This window comes from Pleurodeles waltl, unplaced genomic scaffold (genome assembly GCF_031143425.1).
Source record: "Pleurodeles waltl isolate 20211129_DDA unplaced genomic scaffold, aPleWal1.hap1.20221129 scaffold_59, whole genome shotgun sequence".
NCBI classification, from domain to species: Eukaryota; Metazoa; Chordata; class Amphibia; order Caudata; family Salamandridae; genus Pleurodeles; species Pleurodeles waltl.
The window spans coordinates 2,046,953-2,067,853 of record NW_027150301.1 but is presented as its reverse complement, the minus strand read 5'-3'; the positions used below and the strand labels follow the sequence as shown (position 1 = coordinate 2,067,853).

The following is a 20,901-nucleotide window of genomic DNA, read 5'->3' as shown; positions in this document are numbered from 1 at the left end:
CCCTGGGTACCTCAGTACCATATACTAGGGAATTATAAGGGTGTTCCAGTAAGCCAATGTAAATTGGTAAAATTGGTCACTAGCCTGTTAGTGACAATTTGAAAGTAATGAGAGAGCATAACCACTGAGGTTCTGGTTAGCAGAGCCTCAGTGAGACAGTTAGGCACCACACAGGGAACATATACATGCACACCTATGAGCACTGGGGCCCTGTGTGACAGGGTCCCAGTGACACATACATATAGGCCACAAACCTATGAGCACTGGGGTCCTGACTAGCAGGATCCCAGTGACACATAACAACCATACTGAAAACATAGTGTTTTCACTATGAGCACTGAGGCCTGGCCATCAGGATCCCAGTGAGACAGTGAAAACAGTGACAAGCACCCTGACATACACTCACAAACAGGCCAAAAGTGGGGGTAACAAGGCTAGAAAGAGGCTACCTTCTCACACAACCCCCCCCAAACGAAGGACAATAAGGCTAACCTTGGCCAGTTGAGACTTTATTGTCTAAGTGGTGATAAGTAGAGAGTAGCTCTGCAATAGACTGGTTACTCCCTTTATCATCCACTATATGGTTACTTCCCTGTGGGGATGTAAACCACCCTGTTTGAAGTTTTTTAGCTAAGCAACAATGTGAAGATGTATTTTCAGAGTTTCTATCAGTAAGTTTTAGTTTAGAGCAGTGGGAATTGTCCACTGAACCTATTTGTAGTGATGGAAATGCGAGAAAGGGATGCTGTCTCAGAAAAGCCATAGCTGGGCAAAAACTTTGTCCATATGGCTGGAAGAGAGAACAGGGATGCTGTTTCTCTTGGGTTGGAGCAGGGCAGGGATGCTGTCCTATCAGCTCCACACTAGGGCAGGGATGCTGTCCTAAGTGTTGTGAGGCAGTGCAGAGTTTCTGCACTAAAGTTTCTCTGGGAGGGTTGGAGGGATGCTCCATGTTAACTAAAATGGTGCTGTTTTTCTCACCAATGTTAGTTATCCCACAGAGAGGTACTTCCACCTCAGGGAGTCCAGCTTTTCCAGCTGATGATTCCCTTGGAACAGGTGCCACCCCAGGAGAGGTTTCTCCCACCACAGGAATAGTATCCTGAATGGTAGGGTGGTTAGGGGATACTGTGATACCCTTTTTACCTGTTGATGGAGAGGGATCCTGAGTTTTCAGGCCTTCTCTCCTTTGCTTTTTCATTTCACTTGAAATGAGAGGGAACAATTCCTCAGGGATGCCCAGCATGGCTGCATGGGCATAAAACTCTACATCAGCCCAACCTGAGGCCTCTAGGTCATTACCTAAGAGACAGTCTACAGGTAAGCTAGGTGATACCACCACCTGCTTAGGGCCAGTAACTCCACCCCAACTAAACTGAATTATAGCTAAGGGAAGAAACTTAGTGGAGTTATGGACATCAATAATCTTATACTGTTGTCCAATGATGTGTTTTTCAGGAGGCACTAGGTTTTCAGTCACCAAAGTGAAACTGGCACCTGTGTCCCTGTAGGCCAAGGCCTCAACACCATTTATTGAAACTGTCTGCCTGTACTTATCCATTGTAAGGGGACAAGCAGCCAGTGTGGCAAGGCCAGTGCCACTAGGTGTGACAGAAACTGTCTTGGGACTGATGACATCAGTTTCCACTATGGACCCATAAGTGAACCCAACTACACCCTTTGCTTGACTGTTGCCAGCAGTCCCACCACTAGTACCACTACTGCTAGGGGCACTAGAGCTTGATGTATTAGTGGTGGTAGGCTCAGGGGGTTTACCTGGACAGGACTTATCCCCTGGCCTATGGCCTCTGTTTTTACACACAAAGCACCAAGGCTTTTTAATGTGTGCAGGTTGGGAAGAAGAGGAAGAATTTGTTTTATCCCCACCCTCTGAAGAGTGTTTAAGATTTGAAGTGGGATCTTTGGTTTTACCCTTATCCCCATGCTTATCTTGAGATTTTTCACCATCTTTCTTCTTATTGCCATCTTTGTCACCCCCTGTATGAACTTTTCTGTTCACCCTTGTTCTGACCCATTTGTCTGCCTTCTTTCCCAATTCTTGGGGAGAGGTCAGATCAGAGTCTACCAGGTACTGGTGCAACAAATCAGACACACAATTATTAAGTATATGCTCTCTCAGGATTGTGTTATACAGGCTTTCATAATCAGTAACTTTACTGCCATGTAACCACCCCTCCAAGGCCTTCACTGCCTGGTCAATGAAATCAACCCAGTCTTGTGAAGACTCCTTTTTGGTCTCTCTGAACTTTATCCTGTACTGTTCAGTGGTTAAGCCATAACCATCCAGGAGTGCATTCTTAAGAACTTGGAAATTATTGGCATCATTTTCTTTCACTGTAAGGAGCCTATCCCTACCTTTTCCACTAAATGATAGCCATAGGATAGCAGCCCACTGCTTTTGAGGGACATCCTGTACAGCACAGGCCCTCTCAAGTGCAGCAAACCACTTGTTAATGTCATCCCCCTCCTTATAAGGGGGAACTATCTTGTGCAGATTCCTGGAATCATGCTCTTTTGCAGGATGACTATGGGGAATACTGCTGCTGCCACCATGGGTATCTAAACCCAACTTCTGTCTTTCCTTCTCTAATTCTAAAGACTGTCTATCCAAATCCAGCTGTTGCTTCTTGAGCTTCAGTCTGGTTTGTTCCACTCTCAATCTATTGAGTTCCCTTTCTAACAATCTGTCATCAGGGTGGGTGGGATGGACATTTCTAGATACAGAGGTATGATGGGAATGAACAGAAGGAGACCTGTCCCTTACAGAGGGCACCCTAACAGCTTGGCTACCAGCATAATGTGAGAGAACACCATCAGTATGGTGTGATTCAATTTCTGTACCAACTATGCTAGACTGTCTAGTAATGGGCAGGCTGAGAAGTTTCTTTCCTGAACCTTTTCCTGGGGGAGTCCCTGGATCAGATTGAGAACCATTAGCTACTTTTTCACCAGATTGGGCACTTATGGCCTTATCCTGTACTCTAAGCATATTAATTAACAGTTCTAAGGAAGGATTCTTCCCTACACTCAAACCTCTCTCTATGCAGAGACTCCTTGCTCCTTTCCAGCTAAGGTGATCATATGCAATTTTGGACAGTTCAACATTTTGGCCTGTACCTGACATTTTTTAGAGAGAGTTAAAGTGATAGAAAAAGAGAACAAAAAAATTTTCAGAACTTTTTGGAAAGACAGAAAAAACTTTTTAAACTTTTAAGAACTTTTTGAAAGTTTAGGAGTACTTTTCAGCACTTAGAAAAGAGTGAAAAGAGGAAATGCAAAACTTTTTGGCTATGTGTATATACACTGACCTTGTTTTGTATATTTTTCTCTTATGAAAAGTACAATGACAAGAGTGGTAAGTAGTCTCAAGCACTTATCCCACCACTGCACAACCAATGTAGGAGGCTGGACTGGCTTGTAGTGAGTACCAAGGGGTACTTGCACCTTGCACCAGGCCCAGTTATCCCTTATTAGTGTATAGGGTGTCTAGCAGCTTAGGCTGATAGATAATGGTAGCTTAGCAGAGCAGCTTAGGCTGAACTAGGAGACGTGTGAAGCTACCACAGTACCACTTAGTGTCATATGCACAATATCATAAGAAAACACAATACACAGTTATACTAAAAATAAAGGTACTTTATTTTTATGACAATATGCCAAAGTATCTTAGAGTGTACCCTCAGTGAGAGGATAGGAAATATACACAAGATATATATACACAATAGCAAAAATATGCAGTATAGTCTTAGAAAACAGTGCAAACAATGTATAGTTACAATAGGATGCAATGGGGAAACATAGGGATAGGGGCAACACAAACCATATACTCCAGAAGTGGAATGCGAACCACGAATGGACCCCAAACCTATGTGACCTTGTAGAGGGTCGCTGGGACTATTAGAAAATAGTGAGAGTTAGGAAAATAACCCTCCCCAAGACCCTGAAAAGTGAGTGCAAAGTGCACCAAAGTTCCCCTAAGGACAAAATAGTCGTGTTAGAGGAATAATGCAGGAAAGACACAAACCAGCAATGCAACAACTGTGGATTTCCAATCTAGGGTACCTGTGGAACAAGGGGACCAAGTCCAAAAGTCACAAGCAAGTCGGAGATGGGCAGATGCCCAGGAAATGCCAGCTGCGGGTGCAAAGAAGCTTCGACTGGACAGAAGAAGCTGAGGTTTCTGCAGGAACGAAAAGGGCTAGAGACTTCCCCTTTGGTGGACGGATCCCTCTCGCCTTGGAGAGTCGTGCAGAAGTGTTTTCCCGCCGGAAGGACGCCAACAAGCCTTGCTACACGCAAATCGTGCGTTTGGCGTTTTTGGACGCTGCTGGGGCCCAGGAGGGACCAGGAGGTCGCAAATTGGACCTGCAGAGAGAGGGGACGTCGAGAAAGACAAAGAGCCCTCACTGAAGCAGGTAGCACCCAGAGAAGTGCCAGAAATAGGCACTACAAGGATGCGTGAAACGGTGCTCGCCGAAGTTGCACAAAGGAGTCCCACGTCGCCGGAGACCAACTTAGAAAGTCGTGCAATGCAGGTTAGAGTGCCGTGGACCCAGGCTTGGCTGTGCACAAAGGATTTCCGCCGGAAGTGCACAGGGGCCGGAGTAGCTGCAAAGTCGCGGTTCCCAGCAACGCAGCCCAGCGAGGTGAGGCAAGGACTTACCTCCACCAAACTTGGGCTGAAGAGTCACTGGACTGTGGGGGTCACTTGGACAGTGTCGCTGGATTCGAGGGACCTCGCTCGTCGTGCTGAGAGGAGACCCAAGGGACCGGTAATGCAGCTTTTTGGTGCCTGCGGTTGCAGGGGGAAGATTCTGTCGACCCACGGGAGATTTCTTCGGAGCTTCTGGTGCAGAGAGGAGGCAGACTACCCCCACAGCATGCACAAGCAGGAAAACAGTCGAGAAGGCGGCAGGATCAGCGTTACAGAGTTGCAGTAGTTGTCTTTGCTACTATGTTGCAGGTTTGCAGGCTTCCAGCGCGGTCAGCGGTCGATTCCTTATCAGAAGGTGAAGAGAGAGATGCAGAGGAACTCGGCTGAGCTCATGCATTCGTTATCTAAAGTTTCCCCAGAGACAGAGACCCTAAATAGCCAGAAAAGAGGGTTTGGCTACCTAGGAGAGAGGAAAGGCTACTAACACCTGAAGGAGCCTATCAGCAGGAGTCTCTGACGTCACCTGGTGGCACTGGCCACTCAGAGCAGTCCAGTGTGCCAGCAGCACCTCTGTTTCCAAGATGGCAGAGGTCTGGAGCGCACTGGAGGAGCTCTGGACACCTCCCAGGGGAGGTGCAGGTCAGGGGAGTGGTCACTCCCCTTTCCTTTGTCCAGTTTCGCGCCAGAGCAGGGGCTAAGGGGTCCCTGAACCGGTGTAGACTGGCTTATGCAGAATTGGGCACATCTGTGCCCAACAAAGCATTTCCAGAGGCTGGGGGAGGCTACTCCTCCCCTGCCTTCACACCATTTTCCAAAGGGAGAGGGTGTCACACCCTCTCTCAGAGGAAGTTCTTTGTTCTGCCATCCTGGGCCAGGCCTGGCTGGACCCCAGGAGGGCAGCTGCCTGTCTGAGGGGTTGGCAGCAGCAGCAGCTGCAGTGAAACCCCAGGAAGGGCAGTCTGGCAGTACCATGGTCTGTGCTACAGACCACTGGGATCATGGAATTGTACCAACAATGCCAGGATGGCATAGAGGGGGCAATTCCATGATCATAGACATATTACATGGCCATATTCGGAGTTACCATGGTGAAGCTACATATAGGTAGTGACCTATATGTAGTGCACGCGTGTAATGGTGTCCCCGCACTCACAAAGTTCAGTGAATTGGCTCTGAACAATGTGGGGGCACCTTGGCTAGTGCCAGGGTGCCCTCACACTAAGTAACTTTGCACCTAACCTTTACCAGGTAAAGGTTAGACATATAGGTGACTTATAAGTTACTTAAGTGCAGTGTAAAATGGCTGTGAAATAACGTGGACGTTATTTCACTCAGGCTGCAGTGGCAGGCCTGTGTAAGAATTGTCAGAGCTCCCTATGGGTGGCAAAAGAAATGCTGCAGCCCGTAGGGATCTCCTGGAACCCCAATACCCTGGGTACCTCAGTACCATATACTAGGGAATTATAAGGGTGCTCCAGTAAGCCAATGTAAATTGGTAAAATTGGTCACTAGCCTGTTAGTGACAATTTGAAAGTAATGAGAGAGCATAACCACTGAGGTTCTGGTTAGCAGAGCCTCAGTGAGACAGTTAGGCACCACACAGGGAACATATACATGCACACCTATGAGCACTGGGGCCCTGTGTGACAGGGTCCCAGTGACACATACATATAGGCCACAAACCTATGAGCACTGGGGTCCTGACTAGCAGGATCCCAGTGACACATAACAACCATACTGAAAACATAGTGTTTTCACTATGAGCACTGAGGCCTGGCCATCAGAATCCCAGTGAGACAGTGAAAACAGTGACAAACACCCTGACATACACTCACAAACAGGCCAAAAGTGGGGGTAACAAGGCTAGAAAGAGGCTACCTTCTCACAACTAGCCTGTTAGTGACAATTTGAAAGTAATGAGAGAGCATAACCACTGAGGTTCTGGTTAGCAGAGCCTCAGTGAGACAGTTAGGCACCACACAGGGAACATATACATGCACACCTATGAGCACTGGGGCCCTGTGTGACAGGGTCCCAGTGACACCTACATATAGGCCACAAACCTATGAGCACTGGGGTCCTGACCAGCAGGATCCCAGTGACACATAACAACCATACTGAAAACATAGTGTTTTCACTATGAGCACTGAGGCCTGGCTATCAGGATCCCAGTGAGACAGTGAAAACAGTGACAAACACCCTGACATACACTCACAAACAGGCCAAAAGTGGGGGTAATTAGGCTAGAAAGAGGCTACCTTCTCACACAACCCCCCCCCAAACGAAGGACAATAAGGCTAACCTTGGCCAGTTGAGACTTTATTGTCTAAGTGGTGATAAGTAGAGAGTAGCTCTGCAATAGACTGGTTACTCCCTTTATCATCCACTATATGGTTACTTCCCTGTGGGGATGTAAACCACCCTGTTTGAAGTTTTTTAGCTAAGCAACAATGTGAAGATGTATTTTCAGAGTTTCTATCAGCAAGTTTTAGTTTAGAGCAGTGGGAATTGTCCACTGAACCTATTTGTAGTGATGGAAATGCCAGACAGGGATGCTGTCTCAGAAAAGCCATAGCTGGGCAAAAACTTTGTCCATATGGCTGGAAGAGAGAACAGGGATGCTGTTTCTCTTGGGTTGGAGCAGGGCAGGGATGCTGTCCTATCAGCTCCACACTAGGGCAGGGATGCTGTCCTAAGTGTTGTGAGGCAGTGCAGAGTTTCTGCACTAAAGTTTCTCTGGGAGGGTTGGAGGGATGCTCCATGTTAACTAAAATGGTGCTCTTTTTCTCACCAATGTTAGTTATCCCACAGAGAGGTACTTCCACCTCAGGGAGTACAGTTTTGCCAACTGATGATTCCCTTGGAACAGGTGCCACCCCAGGAGAGGTTTCTCCCACCACAGGAATGGTATCCTGAATGGTAGGGTGGTTAGGGGATACTGTGATACCCTTTTTACCTGTTGGTGGAGAGGGTTCCTGAGTTTTCAGGCCTTCTCTCCTTTGCTTTTTCATTTCAGTAGAAATGAGAGGGAACAATTCCTCAGGGATGCCCAGCATGGCTGCATGGGCATAAAACTCTACATCAGCCCAACCTGAGGCCTCTAGGTCATTACCTAAGAGACAGTCTACAGGTAAGCTAGGTGATACCACCACCTGCTTAGGGCCAGTAACTCCACCCCAACTAAACTGAATTATAGCTAAGGGAAGAAACTTAGTGGAGTTATGGACATCAATAATCTTATACTGTTGTCCAATGATGTGTTGATCAGGGTGCACTAGGTTTTCAGTCACCAAAGTGAAACTGGCACCTGTGTCCCTGTAGGCCAAGCGTGAGACTTTGCACTCTGCATCCGATGCCCCCGGCTCGACTTGTGGAGAACAAACACTACAGGGAGGACTCCCCGGCGACTGCAAGCCAGTGAGTAGCCAGAGTTGACCCCCCCTGAGCCCCCACAGCGACACCTGCAGAGGGAATCCCGAGGCTCCCCCTGACCGCGACGGCCTGCTTCAAAGACCCGACGCCTGGTAAGGACACTGCACCCGCAGCCCCCAGGACCTGAAGGATCCGACCTCCAGTGCAGGAGTGACCCCCAGGTGGCCCTCTCACTTGCCCAGGTGGTGGCTACCCCGAGGAGCCCCCCCCCCCTTGCCTGCATCGCTGAAGATACCCCTTGGTCTCCCATTGGACTCCATTACAAACACAACGCCTGTTTGCACACTGCACCCCGCCCCCGTGATGCTGAGGGTGTACTTTATGTGCTGACTTGTGTCCCCCCTGGTGCCCTACAAAACCCCCCTGGTCTGCCCTCCGAAGACGCGGGTACTTACCTGCTGGTAGACTGGAACCGGAGCACCCCCTTCTCCATTAAAGCCTATGTGTTTTGGGCACCTCTTTGACCTCTGCACCTGACCGGCCCTGAGCTGCTGGTGCAGTAACTTTTGGGTTGCTCTGAACCCCCAACGGTGGGCTACCTTGGACCCAACTTTGAACCCTGTTGGTGGTTTACTTACTTGCAAAACTAACAAAGACTTACCTCCCCCAGGAACTGTTGAAAATTGCACTGTCTAGTTTTAAAATAGCTTATTGCCATTTGTGTGAAAACTGTATATGCTATTTTGCTAATTCAAAGTTCCTAAAGTTCCTAAGTGAAATACCTTTCATTTAAAGTATGGTTTGTAAATCTTGAACTGTGGTTCCTAAAATAAACTAAGAAAATATATTTTTCTATATAAAAACCTATAGGCATGGAATTGTCTTTGAGTGTGTGTTCCCCATTTATTGCCCGTGTGTCTACAACAAATGCTTAACACTACCCTCTGATAAGCCTACTGCTCGACCACATTACCACAAAATAGAGCATTATAATTATCTCGTTTTGCCACTATCTTACCTCTAAGGGGAACCCTTGGACTCAGTGCATGCTATTTCTTACTTTGAAATAGTACAGACAGAGCCAACTTCCTACATTTGTCAACTGTACCTTTTTCTTCCCACCAGCACACACAAGTTGCAGTGCGCATGTGTTTGGTGAGGGGTCCCTTAGGGTGGCACAATATATGCTGCAGCCCTTAGGGACCCCCCCCCCCCCCCAGTCACAGAGCCCTTGGTACCACTGCTACCTTTTACAAGGGACTTAGCTGTGGGCCAGGGGTGTGCCAATTGTGGAACAATGGTACAGCTTTAGAGAAAGAACACAGGTGCTGGGGCCTGGTTAGCAGGATCCCAGCACACACTTAGTCAAGTTGGCATCAGATATCAGGCAAAGAGTGTGTGTGGGGGGGGTACTGCTAACAAGGGGACAGTTTCTTACAACTAGAGAATCCACTATACAAGACAGCACACAGTTCTAGGCAGGATGCAGCACTAGAGAGCACAACAGAATAGACAGTGCACTATTACACAAAACGCTGCACCTCACAGCACACTGTACTACATGTCACAATGTACCAGATGGCTTGTTGCACAAGAGAGCACACTGCATTACACAGGACACTATACTACCCTGTCCACAGTGCTGCACTAGACAGTATACTGTAGTAAATAGTACAACTGCAGCATCATCTCTATTCCCAACCAAATCATTTTATCTTTTGAACACAGCTCAAAACTTTTCTGCTCATGCACAACTTTAATCTTGGTTAGCCTCCACTTTTCTGCCCCCCCTTACTTCATTCCGGATACTGACTCTCGGTTGGTTACCTCACGAGCACGGGCACTTCCTTCTGAAGCAGCTGATTGCACTTTTACAAATGGTCTCAGGCAATGCACCACCCTCTCTAAAGCTGCCCCACCGCTGGTAGTGGTATCAGGGGAGCCTTGGGTTTGCCTCCACCCTTGCCACTGGCTTGTCAGGTCACACAGGAGCGACAAACCTCCTTGACCTTCTCTGACATCTGGGACCAGTAGAAGTGGTGGACCAGCCTCTCGCAGGTCTCAGTCACCCCCAGATGCCCAGCCAAGGGGACATCATGGACAATGTTAAGGAGGACCCCCCTGTACTGCTGAGGGACCACCAGCACGGCTCAGGAGTTAGCACAGCCGAGGGGGTCAGTGTGTAACCTGCACTCGCCAAATGGTCGACCAGGTCTTTCCACAGTAAAAGCTGTAGCTGTAGCTGGTGGAGGCCGAAGGTCTCAGTGTGGACACCAACATATAATTACATTCAGCACAACTCTATTTACCTTTATATTTCTTCATTTCCTCTTCAGGTTTCAGAGTTTTAATAACTTCTTTTTCCTTTGTTTTCTTCATCTCACTCTTCGGACCCTGAAACTTCACCTTCTTACACCTGAAGGACACACAAATCATTTTAGTGTTACAGACGACTCGGAGACTACAGGATCTGAAAAGGAACAGCACAAACACCCTGAAATTGGAAATAGAATACTGTAGTTTACAGGAGCTGCTGCAGGACAGCAGTTGATGTGTCTCACTACACACACACACACACACACATCAACAGCCCTGGGGGGCATCCACAAGTGTCACACATTATCCCTTCTACTATGCACACCCCTCTGCTCAGACCCTTGCAGGGATTAGCACATGTTAACACAAGCTTCAAGATCTCGTAGGAAACAGTGAAAAACTGAGCAACTAACACACATGGCCACTCTCTCACTCCACCTCCCTTCCTGTCTATTTATCTGATTACCTGTATAACTCTTTCTTCTTCTCTCATCACTTAGTGTTCCTCGCTCTCTCTCTGGTCCTCTCTTTCAGAAAGCTCCAGATATCGCAAAGGTATCTGTGCACATTGATTGTTACTACAAACACAAACACTCACACAGACTCTTTGCTGCGCTGTCTCAACTTTATTTCATCCTCCCACCTCCTCCCTTTTTCCTTCTCTCTCTGCGACTCCAACAGCACAAACATAATTGTGCACAATTGCTGTTACTACCCTCACACTCTTCCAGGCTCAGCATCTCTCAGACCCTCTTTGCTTCTCTGTAACTGAATATTACTTGTCACACACACACAACCACACACTTTGTTTCTTTTTTCTCTCTCTTTCATGTTAACTCTCTTGGTTTGTTTGTCTCGCTGACAGTTCTTGGGATCTCAAAAGCAGATGTGAATAATCACACACTATCTCTTTCATTCCCTCTCTCACTCTCTACATATGCCTCTTGATCTTCTACTCACTCTCGTGATCTCCTGCGTCTGTCAGGCTCACTCTCTCTCTTTCTGTCTCTCACTCTTGCTTTCTTCTTCTCCTCCTGTAAAATCTCAGTAGTGCTGAGTATGACTGTCTGTGAGATCCTGCATCCTGTCTGTGAAAGTCTTCAACCTGGAATTACTACATCTCCTGCATCGTCGAATAATTGAGCTCTGCCACCCTGGGTTCCTTGAAATCCTGCACTGTGGAATATTTAGAGTCATGGTCCTTGGAATCTCTGCATTTCTGCATCTTGGAATCTCTGGATCCCTGTACACTGGAATCTCTAGATCCCTGTACCTTGGAATCTCGGGATTCCTGTACCTTGGAATTTCTGGATCCCTGTACCTCAGAATATCTGGATCCCTGTACCTTGGAATCTCTGGATACCTGTACCTTGGAATCTCTGGATACCTGTACCTTGGAATCTCTGGATTCCTGTACCTTGGAATCTCTGGATCCCTGTACCTTGGAATTTCTGGATCCAGGTACCTTGGAATCTCTGGATCCCTGCACCTTGTAATAACTGAAGGCCTGTTCCTTGAAATCTCTAAACAGCTAAATATTGGACTCATTTAAGTCCTACATTTTAGATTCAAATCACTTTTATTGTATGTAACAATATACAGCGATCACATTGTATGACCCACCCAGAAAAGGGCTGCATAGTCATAATAATGATATAGCTGTATTAAAAGTAATAACATAGAACGGGATGAAAGGTAAACAAAGCATCCACCCTTCCTCCCTCCCTCCCTCCCGCCCCCGAAAGCACATTTACCCATTAATACAGCAACAATGAGAGAAAACACTAAAGGTTAAACCCTTACATGGCCCTGTTCACTGTGTCATGGCTGGTGTGTCGAGAAGCCTCAGGAGCCGGAGATATCTGGGGCATGTCAACTCACTAAACTCTGTAGAAAGGAGCATCAGAAATGGGCCCCATAACTCTCAGGAAGAGTCTGCTTGGCTCATCAATGTCAGAGTAATATTCTCCATGCCTAAGATGTTCCACAGGCGGTGTATCCATCCCAGGTGCATGGGAAGAGTATCGGTACCCCAGTAAGAGAGTATGTTTTGAGTAGCTGAACCCAATGCCAACCCTATTAGACACCCCCTATGGTTGCAGATTCTACGCTTGCCATATTTTAGCTGTGTGACGTGCCCTGTAGTATATGTCCTCCCATTCACTATGTGTGAGGGATCTACCGATTTCGGCCTCCCATTGTCATTGTCCTGGGGATTTCTGTGTATCGGGGGCCTTTTGTAGGAAATGATACAGGTCAGTGAATAATCTTTTATCTGAGGTCTTCTTTAACAGCCATTGCTCAACATCTGTAATGGATCTCTGTGCCTGGTCTCATATCTCTGGATGCACGGGCCATTGACGACTTTGTAAGTAGCGCATCTGCTCTGTCTCGGGGAGTGCATGTTCGGATTTCAGAGTGTCAAAAGGTATCATGCCCTCGACATCAAACAGATGGCCAACAGTGCGACACTCCGGTTGCAACTACTTGCTGTAGGCCAAGGTGTTCATACCAGGAGTAAAGGACGGATTGCCAGCAGTTGGCGTCAAGGGCAAGGGAAATGTAGTAAAGTTTTTCCCTCTTGCCACCCGGTCCCACATTCTCATAAGTGACTGTGTGATTGGAGAAGAATATAAACCCCAAGGATGTTGTGGGCGGGATAGGAAGGGAATCTTCCACAGGGATGTGCCTGCGAGCGCCCTATACATAAACGGCCACCTCTTTTCGGACTCGTCTCTCGACCACTCTACCAAATAGTAAAGTTGGGCGGCTTACAAATAGTGCAGTAGGTTAGGCATCCCCAGCCCCCCTTGTGCTAGCGATAGATAGCATAGGGTGCGGCTCACGTGAGGCCCCCTCCCTGCTCAAATTAAATGGTAAAAATCTCTCTGTAAAGATTAAAGCGTTCCCGGGAGAGGCTCGACCGGAAGGGTTTGAAAAAGGTATAAGATTTGCAGAAGGATCGTCATTTTAAGGGCAACAATGCAGCCCAGCCATGAAATCAGGTATGATTGCCATTTGGCAAGTCCGCAGCGTACTCACTGTACCAATAAGCGGTAGTTAATAAGGGTAGTGTTGGAGATGGTTGGAGCAAGCTTGAGCCCTAGATAAGGGATACTCCGTCTATCCCAACATATTGGAAACTGCTTTTCCATATATTGCTGGTCCGCAAGAGGGACTGCGATATTAAGGGCTTGGGATTTCTGAACATTTACGCGGAAGCCGGAGATCTTCCCGACCTCCTCTATCTCCTGCAGAAGATTATCTAAGGAGACTAAAACGTCATCTACGTATAAAGCCAAAGTGTGCACTTCACCTTCAAATGTCACACCTGTTATATTTGGATTCGATAGTACACTCTGTGCAAACCGCTCCAGTAGTAGGGGTGACAAAGGGCACGCCTGGCTGGTGCCTCTGCGTATGGGAAATGATTGGGATGAATGTCAGTTCACCCACACCTTCCGATGTAGTAGTATGGCCCCCCCGGAGAGTGATAGGAAGTCCTCCTATGATTGTGTCCCTCTTAGGTTGCTGGCTGTTTACCTGCTACTGTGAATGTGCTCCCTCCCCTCTCAGAACAAAAAATCCCCAACCCTGAAAGAACAACACAAACATAGATCAACAGCTCTGGACTAACCCAGAATAGTCTCTGTGGGCAATCCTATAACTGAAGGTCTAAGTTCACCGTCTCCTTCCATTGGTCCCTCCATCCCCCTCCCATTTCCTCTCTGTATCTGGCCCTCAAATAGCCAGAAGTGTGTTGTGCTCCAAGGATGTTCACCCCTCCGCATCCCCCGATAGGGACTCCACCACAGCCCTCCTCTCATAGTCTCTAGATCGAGACGGAGCCTGCCCACACTGTCCTCCGGCTACGGCGTCTCCGGCGTCTCGGGGTCCTCCTTAGTTATCGACCGAGTCGGCTCATGGGGGTACTCCAATCGCAGGGCTTTGCAAGCTGCCTCCAGTGAGTGATACTGTTGCACAGTTCCATCCAACCAGAAAGATAAGCCAAAATGGAGGGGACAGTCGCCCAGCTGTGATACCTCGCGTCAAACCTCTCTGAGATCCTGGGAGAGATCTCGTTTCACCACCTGCACGTCCTTCTTAAGAGACTAGAAAAGGGCCTCCAAGAACGAGCGATTTACCTGTTCCTCTCATCTGTTGCCCTATGGGGTGCAATTGCGCTCGAGAGGGGAGGACCCCTCGTCATCTACATGGGTTTGGAGAATATCTCCTTCAGGGTGCGTTCCTTCTTAGCACGGGCTGCTGTCATAATGATCTAGGTGATAAGCCATATCCAGACACCGTCGCTATGAATCCCGTTGGCGGGGGTTACAACGGAATCCATGCTGTATGTTGGGGGATGTCTCACAGGCTCTCGTGCCATCTCATAAATCCCACTCCTGTTGTTCTAATGGGTGCAGAGTAGCGGAGGGGCCCATAAGGCGGGTTGCTCACTGGTATAGCCCACCGGGCCTGCTGGTTCCAAGTAGGGGCCCGCACCCCCAGGGAAGGTCCTGTGTGCGCCACCCCAGTGAGGTGATGTCCCGGGGGCAATCTCATGGGCCCCTAAAGTAGGCAGGCCCCCCCCATTATGGCCAAAGAAGTGACCTGCAGTGGGCCCCCGCTCCCCTGCAATCCTCCTGCTCTAAGGTGCTGCACTCTCCTCACCTCTCCCCGATGGTGGCGTCTGGGGGGGTGGGTCTGTCCTTCTTCTTCTGCAGAAGGAGGGGGGTGATCTCTCTGCAGGCTATGGTGTCGGCCCCACTTTCGGCCCGCTGATGTCCTGGTGTGGATGAGGCCTCCCCAGCAGACTGCAGATGGGAGCCGCTGTGGCCTTTGTACAAGGCCGGGCCTCCACGCTGGGCCAAGCAGGATGCGCTGTCCCGGGAGGTGATCAGGCTTTGTCCCCCACTTCACCACCACTGCCATGGGTGTGATCAGGCCTCCTTCACCTCTCCCCAGGCCGGCCTAGCCGAAGAATGTGGGCTGCACTACGACCGCTGCGATGAGCAGCGCCCGGCCCACATGGTATCGGCCAAGTGGTCCTCCTCATGGCTGCATTATGCTGTGCTGGGAGGGTTCTCGGGGGTCTACATCACTGGATTCTCCCCAAGACCGCCTTGGAATGGGTGGCAGGCACGGAGGGATCTCAATTCGAGGCTATGACCTTTGGTTTGACTACTTCTAAACGGCTACTTCTAACACCTCCCTAAGAAGAATCCTTAACTTTTCTTCTATTTGTTGGTGTTGTGAACTGCTCCCAGGTGCCGTTCTCTCAAGTGTCAGAGGATTAGACCCTCCGTTAGGACCTAGACTACTTTCAGATTACTATAAACCACATGCACAGGATATTCACTCCAGTGCATCTTAAAAGTGAAATGGTTCCTGCCCGTGTCTTTCACTCGTCTCTCCTGCATCTCTCTCTGCATTTCTCCCTCCTTCTCGTTCCCTTCCCGTTCACCTTCCTTGTCTCTTCCTTCTACATCTCTTGATCTTTTTACTTTCTTTCTTTCTGAATATTATAATCTCCATCTCTCCCTGTCTTCTCTGATGCCAGAAGTGAGGGTTCTGGACACTTTCAGAGGTTTGAAGATTGACAGGATGCTGACCCCTGAGGATGCTGTGGACTGAAGGGAGGTCGTGAGGGATGAAAAAAGATTTCTTACCACCAAAAGCAGATGTGAGGAACAGAGTTGGGTTTATGAGGACTGGAGGAGCCCTTTGAGGACTGGAGTGATATCACAAAAGAATGAGTAAAAATAAAAGTAGGCACAAATTATAAAAGTATTCAGAGGAATTAATATCCACATTAAAGGAACTAAATTTGACAATCAGCGGAAGAGTGCAGAAACTTTAGAGTTGTAGTTTTTTTAGAATGGCCATTGGACTTATTTATACCTGTATTTTGGACAATTACATGGCATTGTGACTCAAGACAGGAACGAGCCCCTTTCAGTGCACAGTGTTCTAGTACACGTGGGACATCTTAACTGAACTGCGATTGTCACTTGAGCAGAGCAGTATCTTCAAGTGATATTCATTCATGTACATTTTTTGACGCTGAATGCACATTAAATGTTGTCTCTTGTTTTTAACAAGCGCTCCACTTCACACATTTCTAATTTTTGAGAACTTTTTTTTTTTAATGCTCTCACTGAGGACTGACGTACAGTGCATTACCCATGTGTTAGGCAAGGATATCACTATAAAAGTGGAAGTATGCTTTACATTTGAATAGCTGCTCTGAAGCCTTTCCCTTGGGAAAGCTCTTGTGTTAATGACAAGTGGATGAAAAGTGTTTCTGCAGAGCCTTCTGAACATGAAACATCTGTGTGGAATGTACTGTTCTGCATAAACCTCTGAATGTGGAATACTATGCCTGAATCACAATTGTATTGTAATATTGTAACTCAGCAACTGCATACTTTTGTCTCAGTTTGAACAAGTGAAGTACCCGTCTCTCTACTCTAACCATCTTTAGAAGATTGGGATGTTGGGAGCTCCCTTGAAGACAATAGAATAGCTCCGGGCTTATAATGGCTGGAATAAGCCGAAGCTCCAACATTCCAATGCTTGTCTTCATGTTTCTCCTTTTTTACCACTTAGGGCAGAATGTTTTAAGAGACTTATAGCCCTTCTGCCTTGGGCTATACCAGTTGTTAAAGGCCCTCTCCTTTGTTCTAGGCCCTCACCTGTGGCTCGGTCCAACAACTCGGGTTCAGGGCCTTTAGCACCTGGTACAGCCCTCTGCAGCGGGCAATAAGGCTATACTATCTCAGAATTATTTGCTTTCATATAGCTGCTAATTCCCAAGTAAAGCTTTGAAAATTGCGCCCACTTTCAGTTTTAGTAGTAACTTAGGGCACCATTATAACCCTGGCGGTTAGTGACCGCCAGGGCTTTAGTGGGGGTAGGACCGCCAACAGGCTGACGGTACTACCTGCCACATTTCGACCGCCATGGCGGTCCCGGCGGTCGAACTCCGCCAGGGCAGCGCGACTCTCCTTCCGCCAGCCTGTACTTGGTGATAGACACCGCCATGGAAAAGCTGGCCGAATGGGGACTAAAGGGGCACCTGGGGGCCCCTGCACTTGGCATGGGCAGTGCAGGGGCCCCCAGCCATAGCCCCATCGCGCATTTCACTGCCCGAATTTTGGTCATTGAAATGCGCGACGGGTGCTACTGGATCCGCTGCACATCAGCATTGCCGCCGGCTCTATTACGAGCCGACAGCAGTGTTGATGTGACATTTCCGCTGGGCCAGCGGACGGTAGCACTGTTACCGTCCGCCGGCCCAGCCGAAAAGTCGAAAGAGGGAGCCAGTAATACCGCCAGCACTGGCGGTGTTCTGGCTCCCGCAGCCTCGGTGGTCTTCTAGGAAGACCGCTGAGGTTGTAATAAGGCCCTTAATTCTTAGTAATATGGCCACTCACAGTCAGATAGGCACAAGCAATACCTTAAACTAGGACATAAAACTAGGGTTGAAGCCCTTTAGCGCCCTGTAGCACTCCTTAATAAAAGATGAGACAGGCTTGTGAGGTGATGCGAGGTGATTTGGTTTTTAGACAATTCCAATGATGTTTCAAAGCACTAGAGGGACATTTGAGGATTGGCAGTAGGGTCAGAAGGTACTGAAGGAGGTTTTGAGTATGCTGTGATTATGGAAAACTTGAGGTAGTTTCTGTGGACACAAGTGATTTTTGTGGACATCAGCACGTTTCCCTGGGCTCGGGGGGGGTGGTATTTTCATAAGACTCCGAGTTCCAGGAGTCTCAAGGTCCTTTTTTGAGAACTCAAGTAATGTTTCTGAAAACCGAAAGAAGCTTTTAAAGACTGTGGATGATTTAAGGATATGCAGAGGGGCCTCAACACTGTTGGGAAGGCAGGAGAGTAGCTACGAGGTGGTCTACATATAATAATTGTATGACGTAGTACTGCTCGGGCAGCAGAGTGGATCTGTGTGAGCTCAGTAATGACATTTCCACACTGCAGCCAGATCTGCTCCTTACACACTGAGAGGAGGACAATAAACCAACCTTACCTGTTCAGGGTGCTTCTAACATCCTGCAAAACAGAAGAACAGGCAGAAGGACATCAGTTTCCCCAACAGATTTTTAATTCTGGCAGAAGTATAGGTACAATATAAGTTGTGAAATTCAAGTTCAGTTACAGACATGGGAGTATGTTCTAAATAGGGTCACATGACACAGCACAGCTTGTGATATACCAAATGGTCCCACAAGGCAGCAGAACTTTGGAATTCTGAATGAGGGCAGATGACAGTACAATCTGATATAATCTGAATGCATCATGTATTATAGTCTAAGGTTCCTGAGATCAGATGCCAGACCTGTTATAACTCCTGCATCACTCGAGAAACAACTAGTGTCTATACTCAATGTATACCACGCCACAAATACTTCTAACGCACTTCTATGGGATTAAATGTAAATAAACAAGGACTTTGGATAAAGCAGAGGATAAGATCCTTAGGTCTCTTGTTTCTGATAGAAAGTGTCTATTTATACAAGCTGCAGCGCTAGAACTGGGTATAACCAGCACTCAGGAAAAAGCCCTGGTGTCTATATACTGTGGTGTTTTCTTTTAAAACAGGCGGCTCCAAAAGCTCTCTGAGAACTGATCACACTTTAACTGAAACAGTCTCAGTCATCAAACTATGTTCTATGTATAGAATCGGACTTCCCTCTGAATTGCTTCAATTTGAAGAACAAAGGGGGAGGACTATGCTTTTCTTCCTTCCCTTTAATCAATAGCAGCCATATTCAAACTTTATGATAAACTACAAATCCCAAGAACCTTTGGGAATGGAACAGGCAAAACATCCAATCAAACATAAGCAGTAGTCCATGACCAATCAGAGCCCAGCAGAGACCCAAACAGTCCACTTTGGACCAATTGGCACTTTGCAATGCTTGCGCTGTATATTCTGGTGTTCACATGTAAACTAGTGCAGCGCCGCCTCATTCCCCACTTGCACCTAATTTTAGCATACATGGAGGTTACCTGAGATCAGCAGTCGAAAGGGGACCCCTTAGAGTTCCTGCCCTAGGACGATGAATTTTATGAGGCGGTAGACGCCTTAATTTACCAGGCGGTTGCTGGGGCCATGGGCCCCTTGGAACAGTACCTGGTGGATCAAATTGCGCGTGCCTGCACCCATATCTCTAATCCCATGAAGGAGCTCACTGCGCCCTCTGGGATCTTAGGCGCCTTCCATTCTGCCCCAGATGCAGACCCTGTGTCTGCCAAGCTTCCTCGCAAGGATGGCGATGTCTATGATGCTTCCGCTCGCCTTAAGCAAGCTTTCTTGGCTATCTACCCACACCCCAATCCCGGGTCCTAATGAACCAGCCCTGGAATTCCCATGCCCTATTTCCCCCGACAATCAAGATGATGAGTCCCCTGTGGACTCAGATGATGAGGCAGGGTCCTCCAGACCTTGGCACCCATCTAACCCTTACTCTGCAAACCCAGAGTGTTCTAGCAGCTTAATCTGATAGAGGTAGCTATAGCAGAGCAGTTTAGGCTGAACTAGGAGACGAGTGAAGCTCCTACCATACCACTTATATCACTTAGCACTATATCATAAGAAACACAATACTCAGAGGTACCAAAAATAAAGGTACTTTAATTTAGTGACTGTTAGACATTTTGCCTTACGCAGGGTCATCCCTAGTCTTTTTGCCTCCTTCCTCCTGGTTTTTGTGACCTCTCGCTGTTGGCTCTAGGACTCTGAGCACTTTCTCACTGCTGACCAGTGCTAAAGTGCAGGTGCTCTCCCATCTAAAGTTGGTATGATTGGCTTATACCCAATTGGCATATTTAATTTACCTATAAGTCCCTTGTACAGTGGTATCTCTATACCCAGGGCCTGTAAATTAAATACTACTAGTGGGCCTGCACCGCTGCTTGCGCCACCCACTGAAGTAGCCTTTCAAACCTGTCTAAGGCCTGCTAGCGCAGGGCCTGTGTGCGCAGTTTTCTGCCACAGGGACCTGGCATCTAAACTTACTTGCCAGGCCCAGAACTCCCCTTTTTACTACATGTAAGTCACCCCTAAGGTACGCCCTAGCTAGCCCTATGGGCAGGGTGCCATGTATGTAGAAGGCAGGACATGTGCCATGTTGCGTGGCCTGTCCTGGTAGTGACAAACAGCCTAACTTGGTGTCTCACTGCTGTGAGTGCTGCCTTCTCATAGGATTGCATTAGAAATACCCTACCTTATGTGTAAGGGGTATTGTCTGATTTATGAGGGGTAGCGTAGGCGTGTTTGGTATGGTTGTGATGGTGATAATAAATGCTGCTTACTGGTGTGGGCGTATTTTTTATTACTATCACAGAAATGCCACTTCTAGAAAGTGCGCATTTATCTGTGCTTATGACTGGTGTTTTGCAGCTTGACTCCAATCCACGTCTGGGCAGAGTGACAGTTGGGGCTTTGTGCATACTTTTCAGACAGCCTGTACACAGGGAGGGTGGAGATGTCACAGAGGTGCATCTGCATACTGAATAGT

At 47.8% G+C, this 20,901-nt stretch overlaps 1 protein-coding gene across 1 annotated transcript in view; it reads right to left on the bottom strand.

The window, feature by feature from the left end:
• The window catches only part of LOC138278803 (E3 ubiquitin-protein ligase TRIM11-like), a 904,985-nt gene that overhangs the window by 46,989 nt on the left and 837,095 nt on the right, over nt 1-20,901 (bottom strand). The window contains exons 4-5 of the mRNA XM_069219316.1: nt 18,408-18,430; nt 10,357-10,463 (exon numbers count right to left, since the gene is read on the bottom strand). Of these exons, the coding sequence (XP_069075417.1) occupies nt 10,357-10,463; nt 18,408-18,430 (130 nt within the window). The remainder of the gene's footprint in view (nt 1-10,356; nt 10,464-18,407; nt 18,431-20,901) is intronic.